General features: G+C 50.5%; 1 protein-coding gene across 11 annotated transcripts in view; it reads left to right on the top strand.

Annotated features, from left to right (window-relative positions):
• Positions 1–15,343: 15,343 nt before the first annotated feature.
• Positions 15,344–21,788, top strand: part of SRCIN1 (SRC kinase signaling inhibitor 1) — a 68,019-nt gene continuing 61,574 nt past the window's right edge. For 10 of the 11 annotated variants that reach the window (XR_007514144.1, XR_007514145.1, XM_049860679.1 and 7 more), the window contains exon 1: positions 17,618–17,912. Coding sequence is in view for 9 of the 11 variants with exons in the window: in XM_049860679.1 (XP_049716636.1) it covers positions 17,789–17,912 (124 nt within the window). In the remaining 2 variants the exon portion in view is untranslated. Of the gene's footprint in view, positions 15,602–17,617; positions 17,913–21,788 lie in introns of those variants that run through there. The other variant, XM_049860680.1, reaches the window with a different exon arrangement.

Genomic DNA, 21,788 nt, shown 5'->3' with positions numbered 1-21,788 from the left:
TTTAGTCCAATTGTGCTGACCTCCCCTGTATTGTGTGCTGTCTTTCCCTTCACCTAAAGTAGTTCTTATCTACTATCTAATTAGTGAATCCCCCCTCCCACCCTTCCTCCCTCCCCCCTCTCATAACCACAAAAAAATGTTTCCTTCTCAGTTAAAACTATTTCTCAAGTTCTTATAATAGTGGTCTTATACAATATTTGTCCTTTTGCAACTGACTAATTTCACTCAGCATAATGCCTTCCAGGTTCCTCCATGTTTTGAAATGTTTCACAGATTCCTCACTGTTTTTTATCGATGCGTAGTATTCCATTGTGTGAATATACCATAATTTATTTATCCATTCATCCGTTGATGGGCACCTTGGTTGCTTCCATGTTTTTACTATTGTAAACAGTGCTGCAATAAACATGGGTGTGCATATATCTGTTCATGTCAAGGCTCTTATTTCTCTAGGATATATTCCAAGGAGTGGGATTGCTGGATCGTATGGTAGTTCTATTTCTAACTTTTTAAGGAAGCACCAAATCGATTTCCAAAGTGGTTGTACCATTTGACATCCCCACCAGCAGTGTAGAAGTGTTCCAATCTCTCTACCGCCTCTCTAACATTTATTATTATTATTTTTGGGGGTTAATGCCAGCCTTGTTGGAGTGAGATGAAATCTCATTTTAGTTTTGATCTGCATTTCTCTCACGGCTAATGGTTGTGAACATTTCCTCGTATATCTGTTAGCAACCTGAATGTCTTCTTTAGTGAAGTGTCTATTCATATCTTTTGCCCATTTTTTAATTGGGTTATTTGTCTTCTTGCAGTTGAGTTTTTGCAGTATCATGTAGATTTTAGAGATCAGGTGCTGATCAGAAATGTCATAGCTAAAAACTTTTTCCCAGTCTGTAGGTAGTCTTTTTACTCTTTTGGTGAAGTCTTTGGATGAGCATAAGTGTTTGATTTTTAGGAGCTCCCAGTTATCTAGTTTTTCTTCTACATTCTTTATAATGTTTTCTATACTGTTTATGCCATGTATTAGGGCTCCTGACGTTTTCCCTATTTTTTCTTCCTTGATCTTTATCATTTTAGATTTTATATTTAGGTCTTTGATTCATTTTGAGTTAGTTTTTGTGCATGGAATGACGTATGGTCTTGTTTCATTTTTTTGCAGATGGATATCCAGTTATGCCAGCACCATTTGTTAAAAAGACTGTCTTTTCCCCATTTAACTGTTTTGGGGCCTTTGTCAAATATCAACTGCTCATATGTGGATGGATTTATGTCTGGATTCTCAATTCTGTTCCATTGGTCCATGTATCTGTTGTTGTACCTCGAGTCGATTCTGACTCATAGCGACCCTATAGGACAGAGTAGAACTGGCCCATAGAGTTTCCAGGGAGTGTCAGGCGGATTCGAACTGCCGACCCTTTGGTTAGCAGCCATAGCACTTAACCACTGCGCCATGAGGGCTTCCTTATTTGTACTTATGTAGTATCAAAAGCTGCAGCTTTTTTTTTTTTTTTTTGCTGCTGTTTTTGTTGTGAAATTATATATAACATTGTATTTGTCATTTCCCCATCTCTCCCCCTCCACCCCCACCCCACCCCCACCTCCGTACAGCTTAGAGATATTAGTTACAATAGTTAATTGTATAACCATTACCCTTAAAAACCAAAGAAACCAAACCTATTGCCATCAACTCCGACTCCTAGTGACCTTTTAGGATGGAGTACAACTACCCCACAGGACTTCCAAGGCTATAAATCTTTATGGAAGCAAACTGCTACATCCTCCTCCCACCGAACGGCTGCTGACCTTTCCTTTAGCAGCTAAGCGCTTAACCATTGTGCCACCCGGGTTCCTTCCATTACTCTTAGTTCATGCCAATTTTCTCATGACCATAGACAAATACTCAGTGCCTTCCAAAAAATGAGTCTCTGCCCCTGATTGTTGTTGTTAGGTGCTGAAGAGTCGATTTTCGACTCATAGAGCCCCAATGTGACAGAGTAAAACTGCCCCACAGTGTTTTTAGGGTGTAATATTTATGGGAGAAGATCACCGGGTCTTTTCTCTTGTGGAGCCGCTGGGTGAGTTTGAACCGCCAACCTTTCCTTTAGCAGCCAAGAGCTTAATCGTTCCCCCCACCCCTGGTAACTGCTAGTAACTATTGGCTTTTATATATTTACCTATTCTTGTCATTTTATATAAGTTAGGTCATACAATATTTGCCCTTATGTAACTGACTTATTTCACTCAGGATAGTGTCTTCAGTGTTCATCCATGTTGTAGCATGTATCAGGGCTTCATTTTTCTTGAAGGCTGAGTAGTATTCCATAGCATGTATGTATCACATTTTGTTTATCCATTCATCTGCTAAAGGGCACTTGGGTTGTTTCTACCTTTTTGCTATTGAGAATAGTGCTGCAATGAATATCATGTACATATATCTGAACATTTTGATCAAGGACCCAATAGATGGATCTTGATCAAAAGGAGGAAAAAATGTGGAGCAGATTTCAAATTCTGGCTGGAAACTAGACTTACTGGATACACTGAGACTGGAAGAACCCCTGAATCTCTTGCCTGGAAACAACTTTTAAGCCCTAAACTGAAACTGTCCCGGGAAGTCATCTTTAAATTAACAATTTCGTTCATTTAATACAGGATGTTCATCCGGAGCATTGTGCTCTTATAGAAAATCATCTATATGAGATTAAATAGACAACAGTAACTCTAAAACACAGATGAGAACTTTAAGGGGCAGAGTCTAAATTAATGGTGGTAAAGCAATACGGGCAGAGATTGCGAGAATGGTGACACAATATGAAGCATGTAACCATTGTCAATGAACTGTACATGTAAAAATTGCTGAATGGGTGTATGTTTTGTTGTGTATATTTTCACCAAAAAGGTGTCACTTTAAGGACTAAGGTATGCCTGACCCAAGCCAGGGTGTTTTCAATTGCTTCATATGCATGTGAAAGTGGACAATGAATACCGAAGACCAAAGAAGAGTTGATGCTTTTTAATTATGGTGTTGGCGTATTGAATATTGAATGTACCATGGACTGCCAGAAGAACGAACAAATCTGTCTTGGAAGAAGTACAGCCAGAATGCTCCTTAGAACAGAGGATGGTAAAACTTCACCTCACATACTTTGGACATGTTATCAGGAGGGTCCAGTCACTGGAGAAGGACATCATGTTTAGTAAAGTAGAGGGTCAGCAAAAAAGAGGACGATCCTCAGCAAGATGGATTGACACATTGGCTGCGATAATGGGCTCAAGCATATCAATGATTGTGAGGATGGAACAGAGCCAGGCAGCGTTTCATTCTGTTGTACACAGGACCACTATGAGTTGGAACTGACTGGACGGCACCTAACAACAGTGTAACAATTTTCACTGAGAAATTTTAAAAAGAGAAAAAATAACGCTATAAAAAATGATTCTGAGACTGTTTCTGGGCTATTTGTTCCATTGATCTGTTCACCTATTTATTCACTTAGTTATTTCACAAATGTTTGTGGACTACCTACTACGTGTAAAGACAAATCCCATTCTAACTGCAATACTGTTTTATGGTGTACCTGAATTTGTGGTGATGCAAGCAATTCCCACCTGCCCCATTATCTTCTTTTTGAAAACATTTCTTTGCTCTTTTTACCCATTTACTTTTCCAGATGAATTTTGAAATTCTCTTTTCTAGTTTCAGTTAAAGAATTCTACTGGAATGTTAAGTTGGAGTTGTACTGAATTTATAGAGTAATTTGGAGAGATTTGACAATCTTACCAAATTATTTTTCTCATTGAGAGAAAATGGTATACAGCTACTCATTTATTCGGGTTTTCTTGTGTGTCTTTCAGTATTATATTCATTTAGACCCATACATTTCTTGTAAAGTTTATTTATATGTATTTCATAGCTTTAATTAGTATTTCAGATTAGATCTTTTTTCTAACATTTAAAACCTGGTTATTGTTGATTAAAAAAAAAAAAGAAAGCTATTGCGTTTTGTATTTTTTCTGGTAACTGGCCATTTTACTGAACTCCATGATAAAATCTACAAGGTTTCAGCTGAACCTTTGACTTTGAATCTAAGCAGGTAATAATATATCTGCATGTAATGATGGTTTTGCTTTTTTCCAGTGTTTATATTTCACTTCTTTTGACAGATTAACTTGTATTTGACAATTGCCTCTTTTTTATTTACCTTTTTATAGCTTTACTGAAGAATAATTGACATACAATAAACTACACATATTTAAAACGTACATTTGACAAATCCTCGCTTATGAATAAATCCACGAAACTATCACCAAATCAAGATAATGAACACCCTGAAAGTTTCCTTGTACCCCTTTATAGCCCCTTGCTCCCACTCCTCTCCAACCCCCCACCTCTAGGCAACCAGTGATCTGCTGTCTATAGGTTACGGAATCCTACAGTGCATACCCTTTTTTTTTGTCTATTTTCTTTCACTCAGCATCGTCATTCTGAGATTCACCCATGTAGTTGTATATATCAGTAGCTCGTTACTTTTTATCACTGAGTAGTATTCCATTTTGTGATTATACCCCCATTTGTTTAAATACTCACCTAGGAGACCTTTGGGTTGTTTCCAGTTTGGGGCTGTTAAAAACAAAGCTTCTATGGACATTCGTGTTAAAGTTTTTGTATGGTGATACGCCTTCATTTCTCTGCCAAACTGACTCCCAAAATGGCTCCATTTCTCCATATCCTCACCAACATTTGCATTATCAGGTTTTGTTGTTGTTGTTTAATATTAACCGTTCTAATAATAGCATCTCATTGTGATTTTTATTTGCATTTCCCTAATGACTAATAATGCTGAGTACCTTTCTGAATGCTCATTTGCCATTCATGTATCTTCTTTGGTGAAGTGTTTGTTCAAATATTTTGCCCATTTTTAAAAATTGAGTTGTTTGTTTTCTTACCGCATTTGGAGATTTCTTTGAATTGTCTGGCTAAAAGCTGTTTATCATGCTGTCATGGATTGAATTATGCCCCCCCCCCAAATGTGTGTATTAATTTGGTTAGGCCATGATTCCTAGTATTCTGTGGTTGTCCTCCATTTGTGACTTTAATTTTCTGTTAAAGAGAATTAGGGTGGGATTGTAACACCCTTACCAGGTCACATCCCTAATCCAATGTAAAAAAGGATTTTCCCTGGGGTGTGGGCTGCACCATCTTTTATTTCTCAAGAGATGAAAGGAAAGGGAAGCAAGCAGAGAGTTGAGGACCTGATACCACCAAGAAAGCAGTGCTGGGAGCAGAGCATGTCCTTTGGACCTGAGGTTCCTGAGCTGAGATGCTCCCAGACCAAAGGAAGACTGATGCATTACAAGGACCTTTCTTCAGAGCTAACAGAGAGACAAAGCCTTCCCCTGGAGCCGGCACCCTGAATTCAGACTTCTGGCCTACTGGACCCTGAGAGGATAAATTTCTCTTTGCGAAAGCCATCCATTTGTCGTATTTCTGTTATAGCAGCACTAGATGACTAGGACACACACATATACTTTGCAAATACTTTTTTTTCCCAGTCTGTGACTTGTCTTTTCATTCTTTTAACAATGCCTTTCAAATAACAGACTTTCTTAATTTCGATGAAGAACTGCAGGCCGTGGCCTGGAGGGAGAGAAGAGTAGGGGCTTTCGATGCCTTGGGAGAGCCACTTCACTTCTCCAAGCCTCAGTTTGCTTATCTGAGAGTAGCTACCTCATAGGCTGTGTGACCTGGCCCAGGGTGGAGAGTGAGAGAGGGATGAAGTTTGGGGCCTGACTCATTTCTTTGGGAGGGAGCCTTGGCTCTTCTCTGGAAGGCAGTGAGGGAGGAAGGGGCTGGGCTGGGCTTTGGAGAAGAACGAGCCTGTATTCTCATTTCTCTTACAAGCTGTGGGACCTTGGTGAAGAGGCTTTAACCTCCTAAGCTTCAGTTTCCACGTAGATATAAAGGGGAAAAACAAACTGCTTCTTGGGTTTGTTGCAGGGATTAAAATGAGGCAATGTTGCAAAGTAGGTGCTTAGTAGACAAGAGTGCTCAGGTGTCCCCTCTACCAACCTTTCCAGGAGAATCACTTGAAATGCAACCTCCACCCTGACCTTGACCCTTTTAAACTAGCAAGTCTCCAACACCTCTACAAGAAATCCATTTTTCATTTCATAACGTGGAGGAATCTGGAAGGAATTATGCAGAGTGATATTAGTCAGTTGCAAAAGGACAAATATTGTATAAGACCACTATTGTAAGAACTCGAAAAATAGTTAAAACAGAGAAGAAAATATTCTTTGACGGTTATGAGAGTGGGGAGGGACGGAGGGAGGGAGAGGGGTTTTCACTAATTAGTAGATAAGAACTATTTTAGGTGAAGGGAAAGACAACACACAATACAGGACAGGTCAGCACAACTGGACTAAACCAAAATCAAAGAAGTTTCCTGAATAAACTGAAGGCTTCGAAGGCCAGCATAGCAGGGGTGGGGGTTTGGGGACCATGGTTTCAGGGGACACCTAAGTCAATTGGGATAATAAAATCTATTAAGCAAACGTTCTGCATCCCACTTTGGAGAGTGGCGTCTGGGGTCTTAAACGCTAGCAAGCAGCCATCTAAGATGCATCAACTGGTCTCAACCCACCTGGAGCAAAGAAGAATGAAGAATGCCAAAGATACAAGGTAATTATGAGCCCAGGAGACAGAAAGGGCCACATAAACCAGAGACTACATTAGCCTGAGACCAGAAAACTAGATGGTGCCTGGTTACAACCAATGACTGCCCTGACAGGGGACACAACAGAGAACCCCTGAGGGAGCAGGACAGCAGTGGGATGCAGACCCCAAGTTCTCATAAAAAGACCAGACTTAATGGTCTGACTGAGACTAGAAGGACCCCAGAGGTCATGGTCCCCAGACCTTCTGTCAGCCCAAGACAGGAACCATTCCCAAAGCCAATGCTTCAGACATGGATTGGACTGGACTACGGGATAGGAGATGATACTAGTGAAGAGTGAGCTTCTTGGATCAAGTAGGCACATGAGACTATGTTGGCATCTCCTGTATGGAGGGGAGATGAACGGGTAGAGGGGGTCAGGGGCTAGCCGAATGGACATGAAAAGAGAGAGTGGAGGGAAGGATTGTGCTGTCTCATGACGGGGAGAACAACTAGGAGTATACAGCAAGGTGTATATAAATTTTTGTATGAGAGACTGACTTGATTTGTAAACTTTCACTTAAAGCACAATAAAAATTAAAAAAAAAATCCATTTCTCACATTGCTCCCATTCTTCCAATCAAGAGAGGTCACCCTGCCACTGAACTGGAGAAAAAACATGGTCAGGATGGCTGGTGACTCGAAGAGAACTTTCACTCACCCCCGGCACCCTCCTTACGCATAGCTACATGTTCTTTCTGAAGCATGTCACTTTAAAGCCTCCATGGACACTGGCAAGGTGTACTTGAGCTCCATAGCTGGTCTTTCATCATGAGCAGCTCCTCAATGGTAGACTGCCCCTGGCCACCCCTCTGTCCCCCAGCCATGCCAGCTGCAGCACACCCCAAGCGGGCCCTAGCTTTTCCAGTGTTCTACCTTGACCAGGACCACCTGTCCCTGTCTTCTCCATCCAGCCAAGTCCTGCCCCCCTTTCAAGGCCCATCTCAAATCCCAGTCACCTCTCCCATAAAGCTCATCGATACCTCTTTCCCTGCAGAATTAATTGTTCCTTCCTCAGAGCTTCACCTCCAAGCTGGCCGGGGACACTGCTCATGTGGGTAGTGGGACAGTACCCGTAGGTCACAGCTGCTTTGCTCCCTCTTCTCTGGGCAGACATGGATGGTTTCTTGTCCTGCTCTGTCCAAGCTGGACACTTGTCCAGTGCCCTCAGGGGTCCCTGCATGCATGTCTCCAGCAGCACCACCTTGGCTCTGAGCCCCAGAGGTAGCAGGTGTACTCCCCATACTCAGGAAGACTCTGGCTCCACCCTGCTTGGCTGTGTGTGAAGCTATGGTGCAGATGGGGATGTCGAAAATATCCGTGACATATTCCAAACTGGCCTAGTTTCCTATCACGAGAGAGCCTGAGCCTGAGACGGGCGAGGACAAGTGAGATGGGAGTTTGGGACCTGTTCCCATCTCCTTCTTCCTCCCCCAGCTCGGTTGGCTCAGTTGTTACTCAGAAGAGGGATTTGCAGCCTCTCCCAGCAGTACCTGCCCTGTTCTGGGGCTGTGTGGTTGGAGGTGTTGGTGAGGAGGGATGGGTGTGGGGCAGAAGCTTTGGGGAAGTTGTTGGAAGAACCAAGGAAAGAGGCCTTAGGGACCCATTTGGGAAGCTTTGAGTCCAGGGAGGCAGGACGGTGGGTACCACCACACTGGCTTTGGGACTGAAGGCTTGGGTTCAAGTCCTGGTTCACCTGTAAGACCTCCACCAAGTTTTTGTTTTTTTAACTTCTCTGAGCTTGAGTTTTCTCATCAGCAAAATGGGCTACTCATAATCCTTGCTTGCCTTCCTAAAAGGTTTGATTATAGGATTGCTCTGAAGACCACAGAGCTCTGGACTCTGCCTTATTAATCCAGTTGGTGCTGATCCACGGGCTTTCCCTGGCTAGGCTGTGCCCTCACGTGCAAGCTTAAGTAGTCACCTGCTCCAGCCTTTGTCCTCCTGGCAGCCTGGCTTGCTCTCCACCCTTAATCCAGGTTTAATGATCTCTGAGTAGGGTGTCACCCTAAACTTCTCCCCTGGTGCCAGGCCTTCATCAACCCTCCTGAACTGGCAGGAAGTTCACACTCACAGCTAATTTCAGTCTCTCTTGCTGTTATAGACCCCCTTGGTGTTCTCTAAACTGTTTCCTCCTCTGGAGACAAGGTGCTCGTTATTTTAATTTCTCTATTTTCACATTAAGCATTCCCTCCTCCCTCGGATTCTCAAGATGAATAGGTCCTTAGGGCATATTTCTATCTCAGATGAATCTGAGCTTCTTCCCCTTTCAGGTCCTTTTGCCTGACTTTGGATTCTACAGAGGCCCTGCTCTGCCTCAGTTTCCCCAAAGGCACAAAACTAGAGGAATAAGTGGCCAAATCTGGAAAGATTGGTCACTGTGGATCCATTGATCAGGGCAAAAACAGAAATAATGATTCACATTTAAAACACCTTTAACGCACATACTTTTTATCCAGCAATTTCACTTCTAGGAATTTATTCCAAAAATAATGCTTACATTGTGCAAAATAAAGTAACTACCAGAGTATCTCCTGCACTAGAAACAGGCCAAGTATCCATGAACGGGGCATCTTTATATGTGCTGACACAGAGCAATCTCCAGTTTATATTGTTGAGTGTGTATCATACGCCGCCGCCTCGGTAAGAGAACACAGAGAAAATGCTTGTAAACACGCAGGCGAGCCGTGCATAGACACTGAAGAACCTGGGAGTGGTGGTACCTCTGGGGTGGCACCTGGGTGCTGGAGGACCCAGGAGGTGGGTAGGAAAATTCGCCTTCCACTGTATTCCCTTTTGTACCTTTTGAATCTTGCATCACATGTAAAAAGGATTTCTTATTCAAAAAAAATATGTAAACTTTACTTTTAAGAAGTCCTTAAAATCTTGCATATCATTAATTTCTGGCCCCAGAGGTTGGTAGTTCAAACCCACATAGCCGGTCCGTGGAAGAAAGACCTGACAAGCTTCTTCTGTAAAGATTACAGCCAAGAAAACCCCATAGGGCAGCTGTGCTCTGTAACATAAGGGGCACAATGAGTCAGGGCTGACTCAATGGCAGCTAACAACAACATATACCAGCAGCTATTGCTGCGAAGGTCCCACCTCCAGAGAAGGAGGCAAAGCTTGTGGGAGTGAGCTGGGGTGAGGGATGAGGATCATTGGGTTGGAGGCCTTGCTGAGGAAGAACCAGCACGGAAGATGGGTGGACATGGAGGAGCAGCCACAGAAAAGGCCCAGGAGGAGTTGAATGAGGTCAACAGAATGCCCAGAATCCGTGCAGCACATAGTCGGATGCTCCAGAGGATGGAGAGGCTAGAGGCAATCAAGAGGAACAAAGCGAGGAGGAGAATGACAGGCACAAATAAAGCTAATGGTGTTATGAAAGCTCAGGGGAGGGAGAGGGGAATTTGAGCAGAATGTGTTTCTGTGTGTTCATGCCGTGTGGGGGGAAGTAGGGGGTAGGGACTGGGAAGACATTACTGAGGAAATGGAACTTGAGCTGTGCCTTGAAGTGTGTCAGGTATCAACAGGCTCAGATGAAGCAAAGGACCAACCAGTGGTAGGGAAGGGCATAGGCGAAGGCATGGAAGTGGGGAGGAAGATACTGGGCATATTCGTATGTGCGCGGGCCTGTGTGTGGTGGTGCAGGTGGTAGCAACAGATAAGGCTGGATAGATGAGAGCCTCAGATGCCAGGGTAAGGATTTTATTGAGTAGAGCAGGCGTTCTCCCTGAGATCAATGAATCCTTAGGGGTGTACTTCTCAAACTCTCTGTGGTGAAGAACTTCTTTTTTTTTTTATTCCCAATGGACTGTGAATCTGTATTTTTATAAAAATGATCATGCACTTGGCTGTCATGGCAATGACAACACACTCTGTAAAGGTTTCTAAATACTTTCAATTCCTACACTCATCTTGTTATGAACCCATGATGGGCAGTGGTGTGTGCACCATGCTTTGAGTTGCACTGCCCGAGGGTCTTAGGGTATGCTGCAGAGGTCAGCGAAGCCCACAGATTCCTTGCGGTTAGGCATGCATTGTCATTCATTTAGGAAGAGGGTGCAAAACTCTTGTCAGCATCTCAAAGGACTCAGGGACTCCAAGGCACAGTCCCCTGCTATCAGGAGTGGGAAGCCAGTGAAGGTCTTTAAGTGGAAGGATCTAGGTGGGCTTTAGAGCATCAGGAGCAGAGAATGTGGCTGTTTCATCCTGGGATCCTTCCCTGCCCCCTGCACCCAGAGCAGCCAGCCCAGGAGTTAGCAGATGGGGAAGGGAATGTGGGGAATGTGAGATTCTAGCCAGTGAGGGGAGGGGGTCCACTTAGGGGCTGATCAAAATGATCCAGGGTAGAGAAAACCAGAGGACTTGTTAAAGCTATGTTTGGAGTAAAAAGATCAGGGAGGGGTGGGCCTGCTGCTGGGGCAGATGGTGTGATGTTAACTCAGCTCCAGGGCCAGGGCCCAACCACGTGCGTGTCAGTGGCCTCCTGGGGAAAAACCAACCTGAGAGGGAGGCTCCCTTGGAGCGGGAGCCAGGCAGAGAAGGAGGCTGTGCGGAGAGGGGAAAAGTCTGGGTCCCTGAAAACAGCACCCTGGGGTCCTGCTAGCATCTTCCTAGAGGCTTCAGAGCGTGCTCCAGGGCACCAGAAAGGGCCGAGGCTCACAGGCACAAGCTCCTGTTTCCAAAGAAGGTAGACTATGAAATCTGCAGATGGGTCAACTTCCTGAAATTCCCTAACAAAATCCTACTTCCATTACTATTTTTTTGTTGAGGTGAACTTCACATAACACAAAATTCACCATTATGAAGCTAAAAATTCAGTGGCGTTTTGTGCAACCACTACCACCATCTAGTTCCAAAGCATTTTTATCAGCCCAAAAGGAAACCCTGTACCCATCAAGCAGCTGTTCCCCATTCCCTACTCCCAAGCAACCACCAATCAGCATCTCTACAGATTATTTATCTCCTGTGGATATTTCATATAAATGGAATCATATATGTGACTTTTTGTGTCTGGCTTCTTTCTCTTAGCTTGATGTTTCAAAGGTTCATCCACGTGGTAACATGTATCAGTACTTTATTCCTTTTTACAGGTGAATAATATTTCATTGTATATGGATGGATATGCTACAATTTGAGCTGTTTCTACCTTTAGGCTACTGTGAATAGTGCTGCTACGGAACATGCGTGTTCATGAACATGGAATACCAGTTTTCAGCTCTTCTCGGTATATACCTAGGAGTAGAATTGCTGAGTCATGTGGTAATTCTGTTTAAACTTTTCCAGGAACTGCCAAATGGTTTTCCATAGCGCTGAGCCATTTTACCTTTCCCCTAGCAATGAATGAAGGAGATTCCACCTTCATACTTTCATTATTAAACAGGTGACTAAGCCAGCTCTTGGGCAGTTTGCCAGCTGAGCCAGCCACCTGTGCAGGCACAGCTCTAACGTGGAAAGGCAAAAAGGACAGTCCCTATGCGTGGGGTCTCAAAGTGTGGTCCCCAACCAGCAGCAGTAGCACTGTTTGGGAACTCGTTAGAAATGCAAATTCTGGGGCCCCGCCTCAGGTTTATTGAAGCTGAAACTCTGGGGGTGGGGCCCAACAATCTGCGGTGTAACAAGCCCTCCAGATGATTCTGGTTCTGGCTACAGTTAGAGCCACTGCCTTACCCTAAGGGGGAGCCCTTATTTAACGAAAGAGACAACCCTTGCCTTAGGAGCTCCCAGTCTGATGGGAGAGATGGGACTCTGCCAACTGACAGGGAAGACAGAGCCTTGCCATCAGAAAATTCCCCATCAGAGAGGGACACCTAGGCTTCTCCATGCAAGCCCGTGCACTGGAGAGGCCTCCGGCCTAGAAGCACTGGGATAAGGTTCTTTGCAGGGTGGCTGGCTGCAGTCAGGACCCCAGAGAATCCCCCCTTCCCCATTCTTTAGAAAGCAGGTTTGATGTGCTAATGAGGGCATCAATTATTGAGTATCATTAGCATGCCTTACAATAACAAGTGGGGGTGGGGGGCGGGGATCTACAGGGAATGGGGGAGGGTCTTTTGAAATTTACTGCGGTTTGCTCCTCTCCTCAGGGATGGGAGGGGGAGTGAGAGGGTGGGAATTTGAGAGAAGAGGCTCAGGGGTTCTTGGCCGCTGGGTATGGTCAGAAGGCTCCAGATGTAGGCCTGAGTCAGTGGGAAGTGCTCTGTTCCCTGTCAATGCCCCCCACCCACCCCAGCTTTTGCCCCAGATGCCAGGTCACGGCAATTGGTCACTGTGTCCCCAGAACAGGACCAGATCCCAGCTCCCAGTCCCCACACTGCCTTCAAGCCCCCTTGGGCTGCTGGCTTGTGGAATACCCTGTCCAGAACATAGCCCCATTGGCAAGGGGCTTTCCAGAGGCTCTGAGGGCCTCCCAAGTGGCAGGTTGAGTGGTTCAGAGCATCCCAGCCATGATTTCCACATCACCCTTTTCCCTGTGCCTTTGCCCAGATGCTATGAGCCCTTCTCTCCCCACCCCAGGTCCCCATCTCTCTCCACCTGCCCACCTTTGTCCAGGTGCAATCCTTGTCCTCACTGCTCCTAGGAGAAGGAGAGGGGAGCCTGAAAATTCTCATCTCTGAGGTCCTCTCCCATCACCGCCCTCCTGCAGGCTCCCAGGAACAGGGGAGGGGGCTGGGAGGAATGTTTAGGAAAGGTAAGGTAGCCGGTTGAGATCTGTGGTCCCGATGCCCCAAATATGCCAGCTGCCCCCTAGCAACCAAGAGCAGTGTCAGGGATGCAGAGGAGGGGGCCAGAGAGAAGTTACCTGTACAGGAATGAGAGTGGGTATGGGGATGGCACCTGAGACATCTCAGGTGGAGGCAGCTGGCACACTGGTTGCGTCTGGGCACCACGCCAGATCACAGGAGCAATTCTCATCTTGCGGCTGGAGAAGTAATACCTGTGTTGTCCTCACCCTAATCAGTGGAGATGGCATGGCATCCCTAGCCCTCTCCCTGCCCCAGGAGCTCCTCCTTTTGAGGTCTGAGAGGAGGGGAGGAGGCACCTCTCTTCCCTGGGGGGCAGGGAAGAGGATCAGGTGGGGTTAGTGAGGGGTGATGGTGCAAGGCCGTGTGTCCTCTGGCTCAACGTGGGGCCTTGAGGGTTCTTTGTTCCCGTTCAGGAGCTGTATCTCTTCCCACCCGGCCGTCCCTGTCCGTGGGACCCATGGGAGGCAGGTGTTCTCAGTGGGTGGGTATGAGTGAAGTATCTTTGGGTAGCTGAGGGAATGAGGGGGTCAAATGTGCTCACAGCTGTGAAAATAGTCCAAAATGTTACGGATTTACCCTTAAGAAGTGAGCTACACAGAGAAAAAATGCTACCTAGATTTGATTTAACCTTCTCACTGTGGAGAAAGCCCTCGTGATGGTTGAGATCACCTTAGGGGAAGGAAAGATGGATGCTTTGTCCTGCTGACACCTTTGGAACTGTTCCCATTCCCTGGGGCTCCTGGGCCCAGAGGGGACTGGCTGGCTCACAGAACCTCTTCACCTAGTCCCTGACTCAGTTTCTTTGCATCTACCAGTGTAAAGACAGAAAAGTCTTCATCTGATGGGACAGGCACCTTTGCAGTGGTCATCTGGGAGATAATGCCCAGTTCTTTATTACTGACACACTGTGTGTCTTAACTCTACCACGTTTCTGCACCCAGCTCTCTTCCAATGACTGTATGCCATAAGAGTTTGCGTGCCGCGGTTTGTTGCCTGCTTCTGGCAGCCCACAGGGTTAGAGATGCTGGTGGTGACAGAAAAGAGGCTGGGGACTTTAGAGTCAGGCAGATTAGGTTTTGAATTTCACCTTCATTGCTCCTAGATTGGGGAAGTAGCTGTACCTCTCTGAGCCTCAATTCCTTTACCTCTGAAATGGGACTGAAATGCCCACTTCTGTAGAATTGCTGTCAAGAACCTGCTGATCCCCTTCCCCTTAAGGGCACAAAGTAGAAACGGAAAGAGAACTTGTCCCAGGAGGATCTGAGTGGAGGAGCAAAGGGCAGAGGCCTGTGTCTCGGGCTTGAATGGAGGAGCAGTTCGTACCCAAGCCCTGGGTGGCCAAGAGGCTTGAGAGGTGGTGTCCATGCAGCTGTGGGGAAGCCTCCCTCCCCCTCTGACTCCTCCCCTCCACAGGGCTTGCTGCCTCCCATGCCATCCTGGGCAGGCAGCCAGGCAGGGAGCTGGATTGGTGCCCACTGCTCGCTCAGAGGCCAAAAGATGGGCACCGTCCAGTTGGCAGAGGGAGACGCAGCTGGCCCAGGAGGGGAGAAGTCAGGGTGCTGACTGCTGGGGTCGTGTGCCCAGACAATATGTCTGAGACACTGCTGTTGGCTGCCCTCCTGGGCTGTCCAGCTAGAGCTGGGAAGGGCCCTCTCGTCCTCCTGCCTTGAGCTTGAGTTACTGCCACTGGAGACTGGTCTCTAAAGCAAGAGGCATTTGGGGCCTTGCCCCTAGTTGGGAATGTGGCTCGGGGAGGCCTGGGGGCGGGCAGGGAAGTGGAAGAGCCTAGATTAAGCCTGCAACTGGGTAGACCAGGAAGTGGGGAAACCGGTTTGTCATTCTGGCCACTTGGGGTGAGGTCTCCTCTTCTGAGCTCTGTGACTGCCTGCCACTGTGCCCATAGCCCGGTGGCCTGCAGGGAAGAGATGTACTTCGCCCCTTTCTTGCTCATCTAAACTGGCCTTGGGAATGCCGGGAGTAAATAAAAGGGTCAGGGAGCTCAGTCCACTTTCCTCTCCCCAAGAGAGGCTTGGGAGAGAAGGGCTAGACCAGAGTACAGGAGGGAAAGAGGAGGGGGCAATCCCCGCACGAGGAGGGGTCAGTGCGGGTCTGAGATGGAGAAGCCTGCAGAGCCAACAGGTAGGCCCATGAGGGAGGGGGGCTAGGGAGGAGGTAGGGTAGAGATGGCGCGCAGTGGGCTGCGGTGGAGGTGGCAATGGCGTCACCAAGCGAAGTGTGAAAAGGGGCAGTAGTAGGGGTGTCTGGACTGAACCGGGGGTCCCACGTGACGTACAAGCGTAGGCTCTCTCACTCCCAGCACCGCCCCTGCAGCTCCAGCAGCCGCCTGCAGGAGGGGCCGCAATAGAGCTGGGGGTTGGAGGCAGCCCAGCAGGGGGCGCCGGGGGGGGTTCCCTGGTGCTGACCCTGGTCTACGGAGCTAGGGTAGGGGTCGGGAGAGGTGCTGTGGACGCGGGGGGTTGAGGCAGGGGAGGAGTCCAGACTCTGCATAGGTCGGCTATTGCTTTGGGAGGTCACCTTGGCTGAAGAGTGGCCCCCCAGTCTCGCTGCTTCTTCCCCACCTCCCATCCTCCTGCTCGGCCCCAAGTGATTCTCCAACCCCAGGCGCGCACCGGCTTGGACACTGAAGTACTCCACCTCGGAGGTGCCCGCTCTCCCCCCAGCCCGGTTCTCGAGATGCCCCCTCCGCGGCTGGTCGGGGTCCTTATGCATTTGTCTCTATTGTGGCGCGAGGACTGCTTAGGGTGGGGGACGCAGGTGAAGCGTGGAGGGGCCCAAGAGCGCGCTTCGCACCCTTGCCTGGCCGCGCGCCGCGGGGTCCCGCGGTACTGCTGGAGGGCGCGGGAAGGCGCAGTGCCCACCCCTCTCCCCGGTTCCCTGCCACCCTAGGCGGCCCTTTGTACGTTCCGGCCACACGCGCGTGCTCGCGCCGCCCGCGCTCTCGCCTGCAGTGACACACCCGCGCCGGCCCGCGCGCGCGCTCTCACACACACACACACACACACACACTTGCTCTCGCACACTCGGTGACACGCCCGCGCGCGCGCGCACCCACACGCCCGGCCGCCGGCGCCCTCCCAGCTGGTCCACCCGGCGGGGCCCGCGCCCCCGGCCCGCCCGCCTGGTATCGCGCCCCGGGCTGGGGCCGAGAGAGGAGCCCGTGCGGCGGCGAGAGGGCAAGCGCCAGGCAGGCCTGCCCGGGGCTCCCGCCCCCCGCGCCCCCGCCCGATGGGGAACGCTCCGTCCCAAGGCATGTCCCTGTCTCTCTCCTCCCTAATGTGCCTCCATGCTTAAGTGGAAGGTATTTCTGTTTTCTTTGTGTGTTTTCCCCTCGGCCGGGGGCGGGGGCGGCGGCCGGGCCGGGGAGGCGGTGGCCGGCCAGGCCGAGGGATGTTCGGGGCGCAGGTGTGTGGGGGGCAGGGGACTGCTGCGCGCCGGGTGTGGGATAAGGACCCGGTCGAGGGGAGTGTTGGGACCAGAGAAGGCTTCAGGGGATTGGCGAAGCTGGGGAGGGCCTAGAGGTTCTGGGGAAGGGGACCTGGGGGTGAAAATTTAAAAGGGTGTGTATGAAGGGGGAGGGGTGGGAAAAGAGGACAGGGGATGGATAAGGAGACTGGGGGGAGGGGAGTGGTCCAGCGGAGGTGGAGGGAGAGAAGGATGGAGGGGGAGGGGAAAGGCATGAAGAGGTGGGGGGAGCTTCAAAGGCCCCCCATGTCCCCAAGTCCCAGAATTGGGATGGATGGTGGGCCCTTTGCACCTGCCCCCTAGGGAAAAAGGGGTGAGCGCGTTCTGGGGTTGGCTGTGTCGCCTGGATACTGGCCCGCACTCTCCTCCCTCCCCCCGCACTTCGAGGCCCCAGCCCTGGAGACCTTGGAGCCTCAGCAGCAGTTTCAGAAACTGGGGACCCGCTCCCCACTCTGCTGGGCGGATAGGGAGGGGCCACCAGAGGGAGGGGCTGGGAGGAGGGGCTATTTGATCTTAAGCCCTCCCCCCGCAGAGGTCAGAGGGCAGAGGAAGGAGCCCCCAGCTGGGGAAGGCATCTAGAGTAAGTGAGGAGGTAGAGACTGCAGGAGGCAGAGGGACAGAGGGCGGGGCTGGGAAGGGGACGCACCGAGGGGCCCCCTCCCTTCCCACTCACCCCCCTGCTACGTCAGAAGCTCCCGGGCCAGCTCCGATCCCTGTCGGTGGGGGCAGCAGGATGCTGGTGGAGGCCGAGGGGGCCGGCCGGGTGCCTCCGCAGCTCGGCTGGCAGGGCCAGGTGGGGCGTGTGCCGCTGCCTCTGGGTACCTGCCTGCCCCACGCCTCCTCATGCAGCCCTGGCAGTGCCTACGGCGCTTCGCTCTGGCCTGGTGGGAGCGGACAGCCGAGGGCAGTGGCCGCTCTCCCAGAGAGGAGGCTGGACCGAGGGACCACGGGGGCCGAGGGGAGCCAGGTGAGCGGGAACTGGGATGTGTGTGTAAGGAGGAGGTCCTAGGCTGTGTTTCCCAACAACCCCCACCCCCCCCAATACTATGGAACCAGGAGGTCCTGCTGCCTCTCAACTTTAAGGGAAGTGGGTTCCCCTCAGCTGGGGGGGTCCTGACAGGTCCTTCAGAATGAGAGGTAGGAAAGACTGTTTTGGGGAAGGAGAAACAGGTGAGGGCTAGGAGTGGCGGGTGGCTGACCAGGGTTCTAGGCTTGTGGGCCCCAGTGTTCCTTTGGGTGGGGTTTGAGAACTGGGAGGGGGGGGGACAGTCACGAGTGGTTAGGATACCTTCTTCCGGCCTCTATCTTGGGCTGTGTGACCTTGAGTCAACTGCTTTGGTGTCTCTGTCCATGCCTCAGTTTCTCTCATTCCCTTCCCCGTCTGTCTTGCTGGTCTTAAATAATTGATGATGCATTTGATGAAGACTGTCATTCCAAAAATGTGAGGCTCTGTCATCATTGGTGGCAGCTGTGATGGTGGCAGTTTCTGGCATGGCTGTGCGTGTGTTTGTATATGGAAGGCAGCTCTGGTGTTCGTGTGAGGATTTTTGCTGGTTGGTGTTAGGATCACTCAGGGCAGTGTCAGGGCCCGGGGATGACACCGGGAGGGCTCCATGCAAGCTGAAAATTGTTGGGGCAGGGACTTAGCTGGTCGCCTGGTGTAGAAGTAAGGGATGGGGGTGAGGGCTTTGGGCATAAGGGTAGGGAGGTTCCAATTCCAAGAATAAGATCCCCCAGCTCCCCACCCAGACTGCCTGGCACCCAGGCACCATTGGCAGCAAGTGCAAAGGCTTCACCCTGGCTTCCTGCCACCTTGCCTTGGGGACAAGAGGGTCTTTGTCCAGTGCCCCCTCTCCCCCACCCAGCTCTGCTCCTTCCGCCCTTTCCATCGTGGCCTGTTCTCTGCGATGACCCCCAGGGCTGGAATAGAGATGCGGGTCCTCCATCTGACTCCCACTGTCTGTGCTCTGGGGATCTGCGAGAGGATCTGTGGTCCTCAGGCAATGCTTTGTGGAGAGAGGGACCCCACTAGGGGAGGGGTTCTGGGAGTGGGCTCTGTCCTCACCCCAAGCTTTCACCCTACCCCTTCTTGCCTCCTGGCCTAATACAGGGGGGCTGGAGTCTTCGTGGTCTGCTTCGTGCTGGGCTCCAGGCCCATCTTTAAGAAGAGGTACAGGGTACAGGGCTGGGTGCTGGGATGCAGGTCCTCCCTGATGCTCTCTTTCCTTCTCTTTTTCCCTCCTCTGGCCAGGGATCCACCCTGGAAAAAAGGTTTAATTAGAACAATTGATTCCTCCTTTGGCTGTGGACATCGATTGAAACGGTGTGGTCAGGGCTGGGGGGTGGGGGTGGCATGGCTGCTGTCTGCCCAGTGCCAACCTTGGCATCCCCTGCCAAAACCTCAGCTCAGGAAGTGCTCAAGAGGGAGGGAGCAGAATTCTTTGAAGGACCCAGTCTGCTTGTAGCCCCCTCCTTGCTTAGACCTTGGGGAAAGAAAGACGACAGGATTGAGGATTTGAACCAAGGGAGCTGTGTCTGGGGTTTGAGGAAGAACAGTTCCTGCCTCCCGTCCGGAGGTGGGCCTGGGGCTTGGGAGTAGAGAGGCTGCTGTGGTTGGGAGGGGGCCTGCAAAGGGGAGTCAGGGGACAGTTGAGGGGGCCTGTGGGTGCTGGGGCAGGTAGGGAGTTGAGGAGAAGGATCCAGAGCTTGCCATAAAACCTTCTCTTTCGAGGAATCACCAAGCACTTATCTCCTCCAAGCCCTGGCAAGGAGGTCTGTTTTCTCCCTTGGTTTGTGTCCTCGTGACCCACAGAAGGACAGAAACAGCCTCAGAGGCCCAGCCGGCCCTGGGTCTGGTCTTTGAACCTGTCTCCCTGACTCAGTGGCCCCTGCCTGGGCACGGGGTGCTGAGGGTGAGGCTCTAGGCAGCCTGAGATGTGGTCTCTGGGCTCTGTGAGGTAGGGGGCAGGTTGTGCCCACTCAGCCTGCTTGTCTGCCGTGGGTGGGCTAGTGCAGGTGCAGGCTTCAATGAGCCACTCAGACGTTCTTTGAAGAATCCCTCGTTGGCTTCCCAGGGTCCATTCGAGCAAAGATAATAAAAATCTGGCTGTCAGCGGGTTTGAGGGCTGCACTGGCTTCCCCTTCTTTCATTCCAAGCTCTGAAAAGCGGAGATGAGGGCTTTGCATTTGGCTGGGAAGCAGCGCCTGCCTGCCCCGAGGGAGGGGGAAAAGGAGGCAGGGAAAGGGAGCCTGATTTCCTGGCAGCCCCAGGGCATGGCTGGGGAGGTGGGCAGAGAGGCAGGAGCATGGCCCCCAATTCCTGCCAGCCAGCCTTGGGCTTCAGCGCCAGGGCTCCCATGCCCGCTACCCAGGCTCCGGCATTGTCCTCCAGTTCCGGAGGCTTTGAGCACAAGTAGGGCCTGCCCTTCAGCCTCAGGAGCCCCCATCTCCGCTCTGCTGTCCACAGTCCCCTCTCAGACCCTCAATCTCCCCTTCTTGGACCCTCAATCTGCTCAACTCTCAGCCCCTCAGTCTACACCTCTCCCCTTCCCTTGTTTCCTCTGTACCGCTCAGCCTCCTCCACTTTCTGCCCCTTGGTCTCCCCTCTCTCTGTCCCTCAATTTCACCTGCTCTGCCCTTTATGCTCTCTCTCTCTATCCCGCCATCTCCCCCTCTCTCCTCTGTTTGCCCCCTGCCATCTGTCTGCCTTTCCCCGGCATTGGTCTTGCTCTCTAGGATTGTCTGGAAGGTTGAGAAGCCAAGTTAGAGGGTGGCGGAAGGATGGGGAGCTACAGCCGTGGAAGGGATGAGCCTGGGTTGCCTGTTAGGGTCTGTCAGGTGCCATGGTTATCCGAGTCCAGGCGGAAGGGGGCTGCCGAGTTCTTAGGTGTGTGTGTGTGAGTGTATGTGTGGTGAGGCCATCTAGCCCCCTCCCCGCACCACAGCAGGCACCTTGTCTTGACATTGGACTCTTCCTCCCTGCCTCAAACAATCCACTTATCCTGCTTGCTTCCACTGCCGGAGTGGATTTATTCTCTCCTGAAGCTTCCGGCATCCCACTGTCCTGAGCTCACAGCTGCCCTTGCCCACTGTTCCCTCACACCCACCAGACCTTCTCCAGGCTCCGAGGAGGGAGGGAGGGCCAGAGGAGCCTCTTGGCCCCATTTCCTACCAGCATCTCTGATGGGTCTGCCTGGAGCCCCACCCTAGCCCTTGGGCCCTCTTGCCATATTGTAAACCCTCCTTATGAAAGACAAGAGTGTCCTGGAAAGACCAGTGGGCTGAGAGTCAAGAAACCTCATTTTGCTCCTTCCTTAGTGCCCAAATGTCTGTGTGACCTTGAGCAAGTCCCTTCCCAGTGGCGCAGGCCTCTTTCCTCACCTGTGAAATGAGGGAGGTGGGCTGGATGATCTCCAAGGTCCCTCCAGCTCTGACATTCCAAGCGATGTTGTGTCTCTCTTCTGGGTGATTTGCATATGCTTTGCATATATTAATGATGCCTGCTTGAAGGAGGAGGGTGCACCCGGACTGGAGTCCCACCCTCTATTCCAACTCCCCTTGTCCATTGGCCCGCGCTTCCATTGCGCCGGCACATTCCCTGAGGAGGTGGGTCTGGCCCCTGTGTTTTATCCATGCTGTTGGCAGAACCCTGTGTCCTTGGAGTGAGGGGATGGCCTTAGTGGAAGAGATCTCTGCCCCCACCCCTCCTGCCCCAAAAGGCTCAAACAGGGAAACCCCCCCAAAACAAACAAACAAAAAAAACAGCTGCTGTCAAGTATAACAGCTCATGGCAACCCCATGTGTGTCAGAGTAGAACTGTGCTCCCCAGGGTTTTTAATGGCTG

The sequence above is a fragment of the Elephas maximus genome, chromosome 19 (genome assembly GCF_024166365.1).
Source record: "Elephas maximus indicus isolate mEleMax1 chromosome 19, mEleMax1 primary haplotype, whole genome shotgun sequence".
Taxonomy (NCBI): domain Eukaryota; kingdom Metazoa; phylum Chordata; class Mammalia; order Proboscidea; family Elephantidae; genus Elephas; species Elephas maximus.
This window is presented reverse-complemented; position numbering and strand designations above follow the sequence as displayed.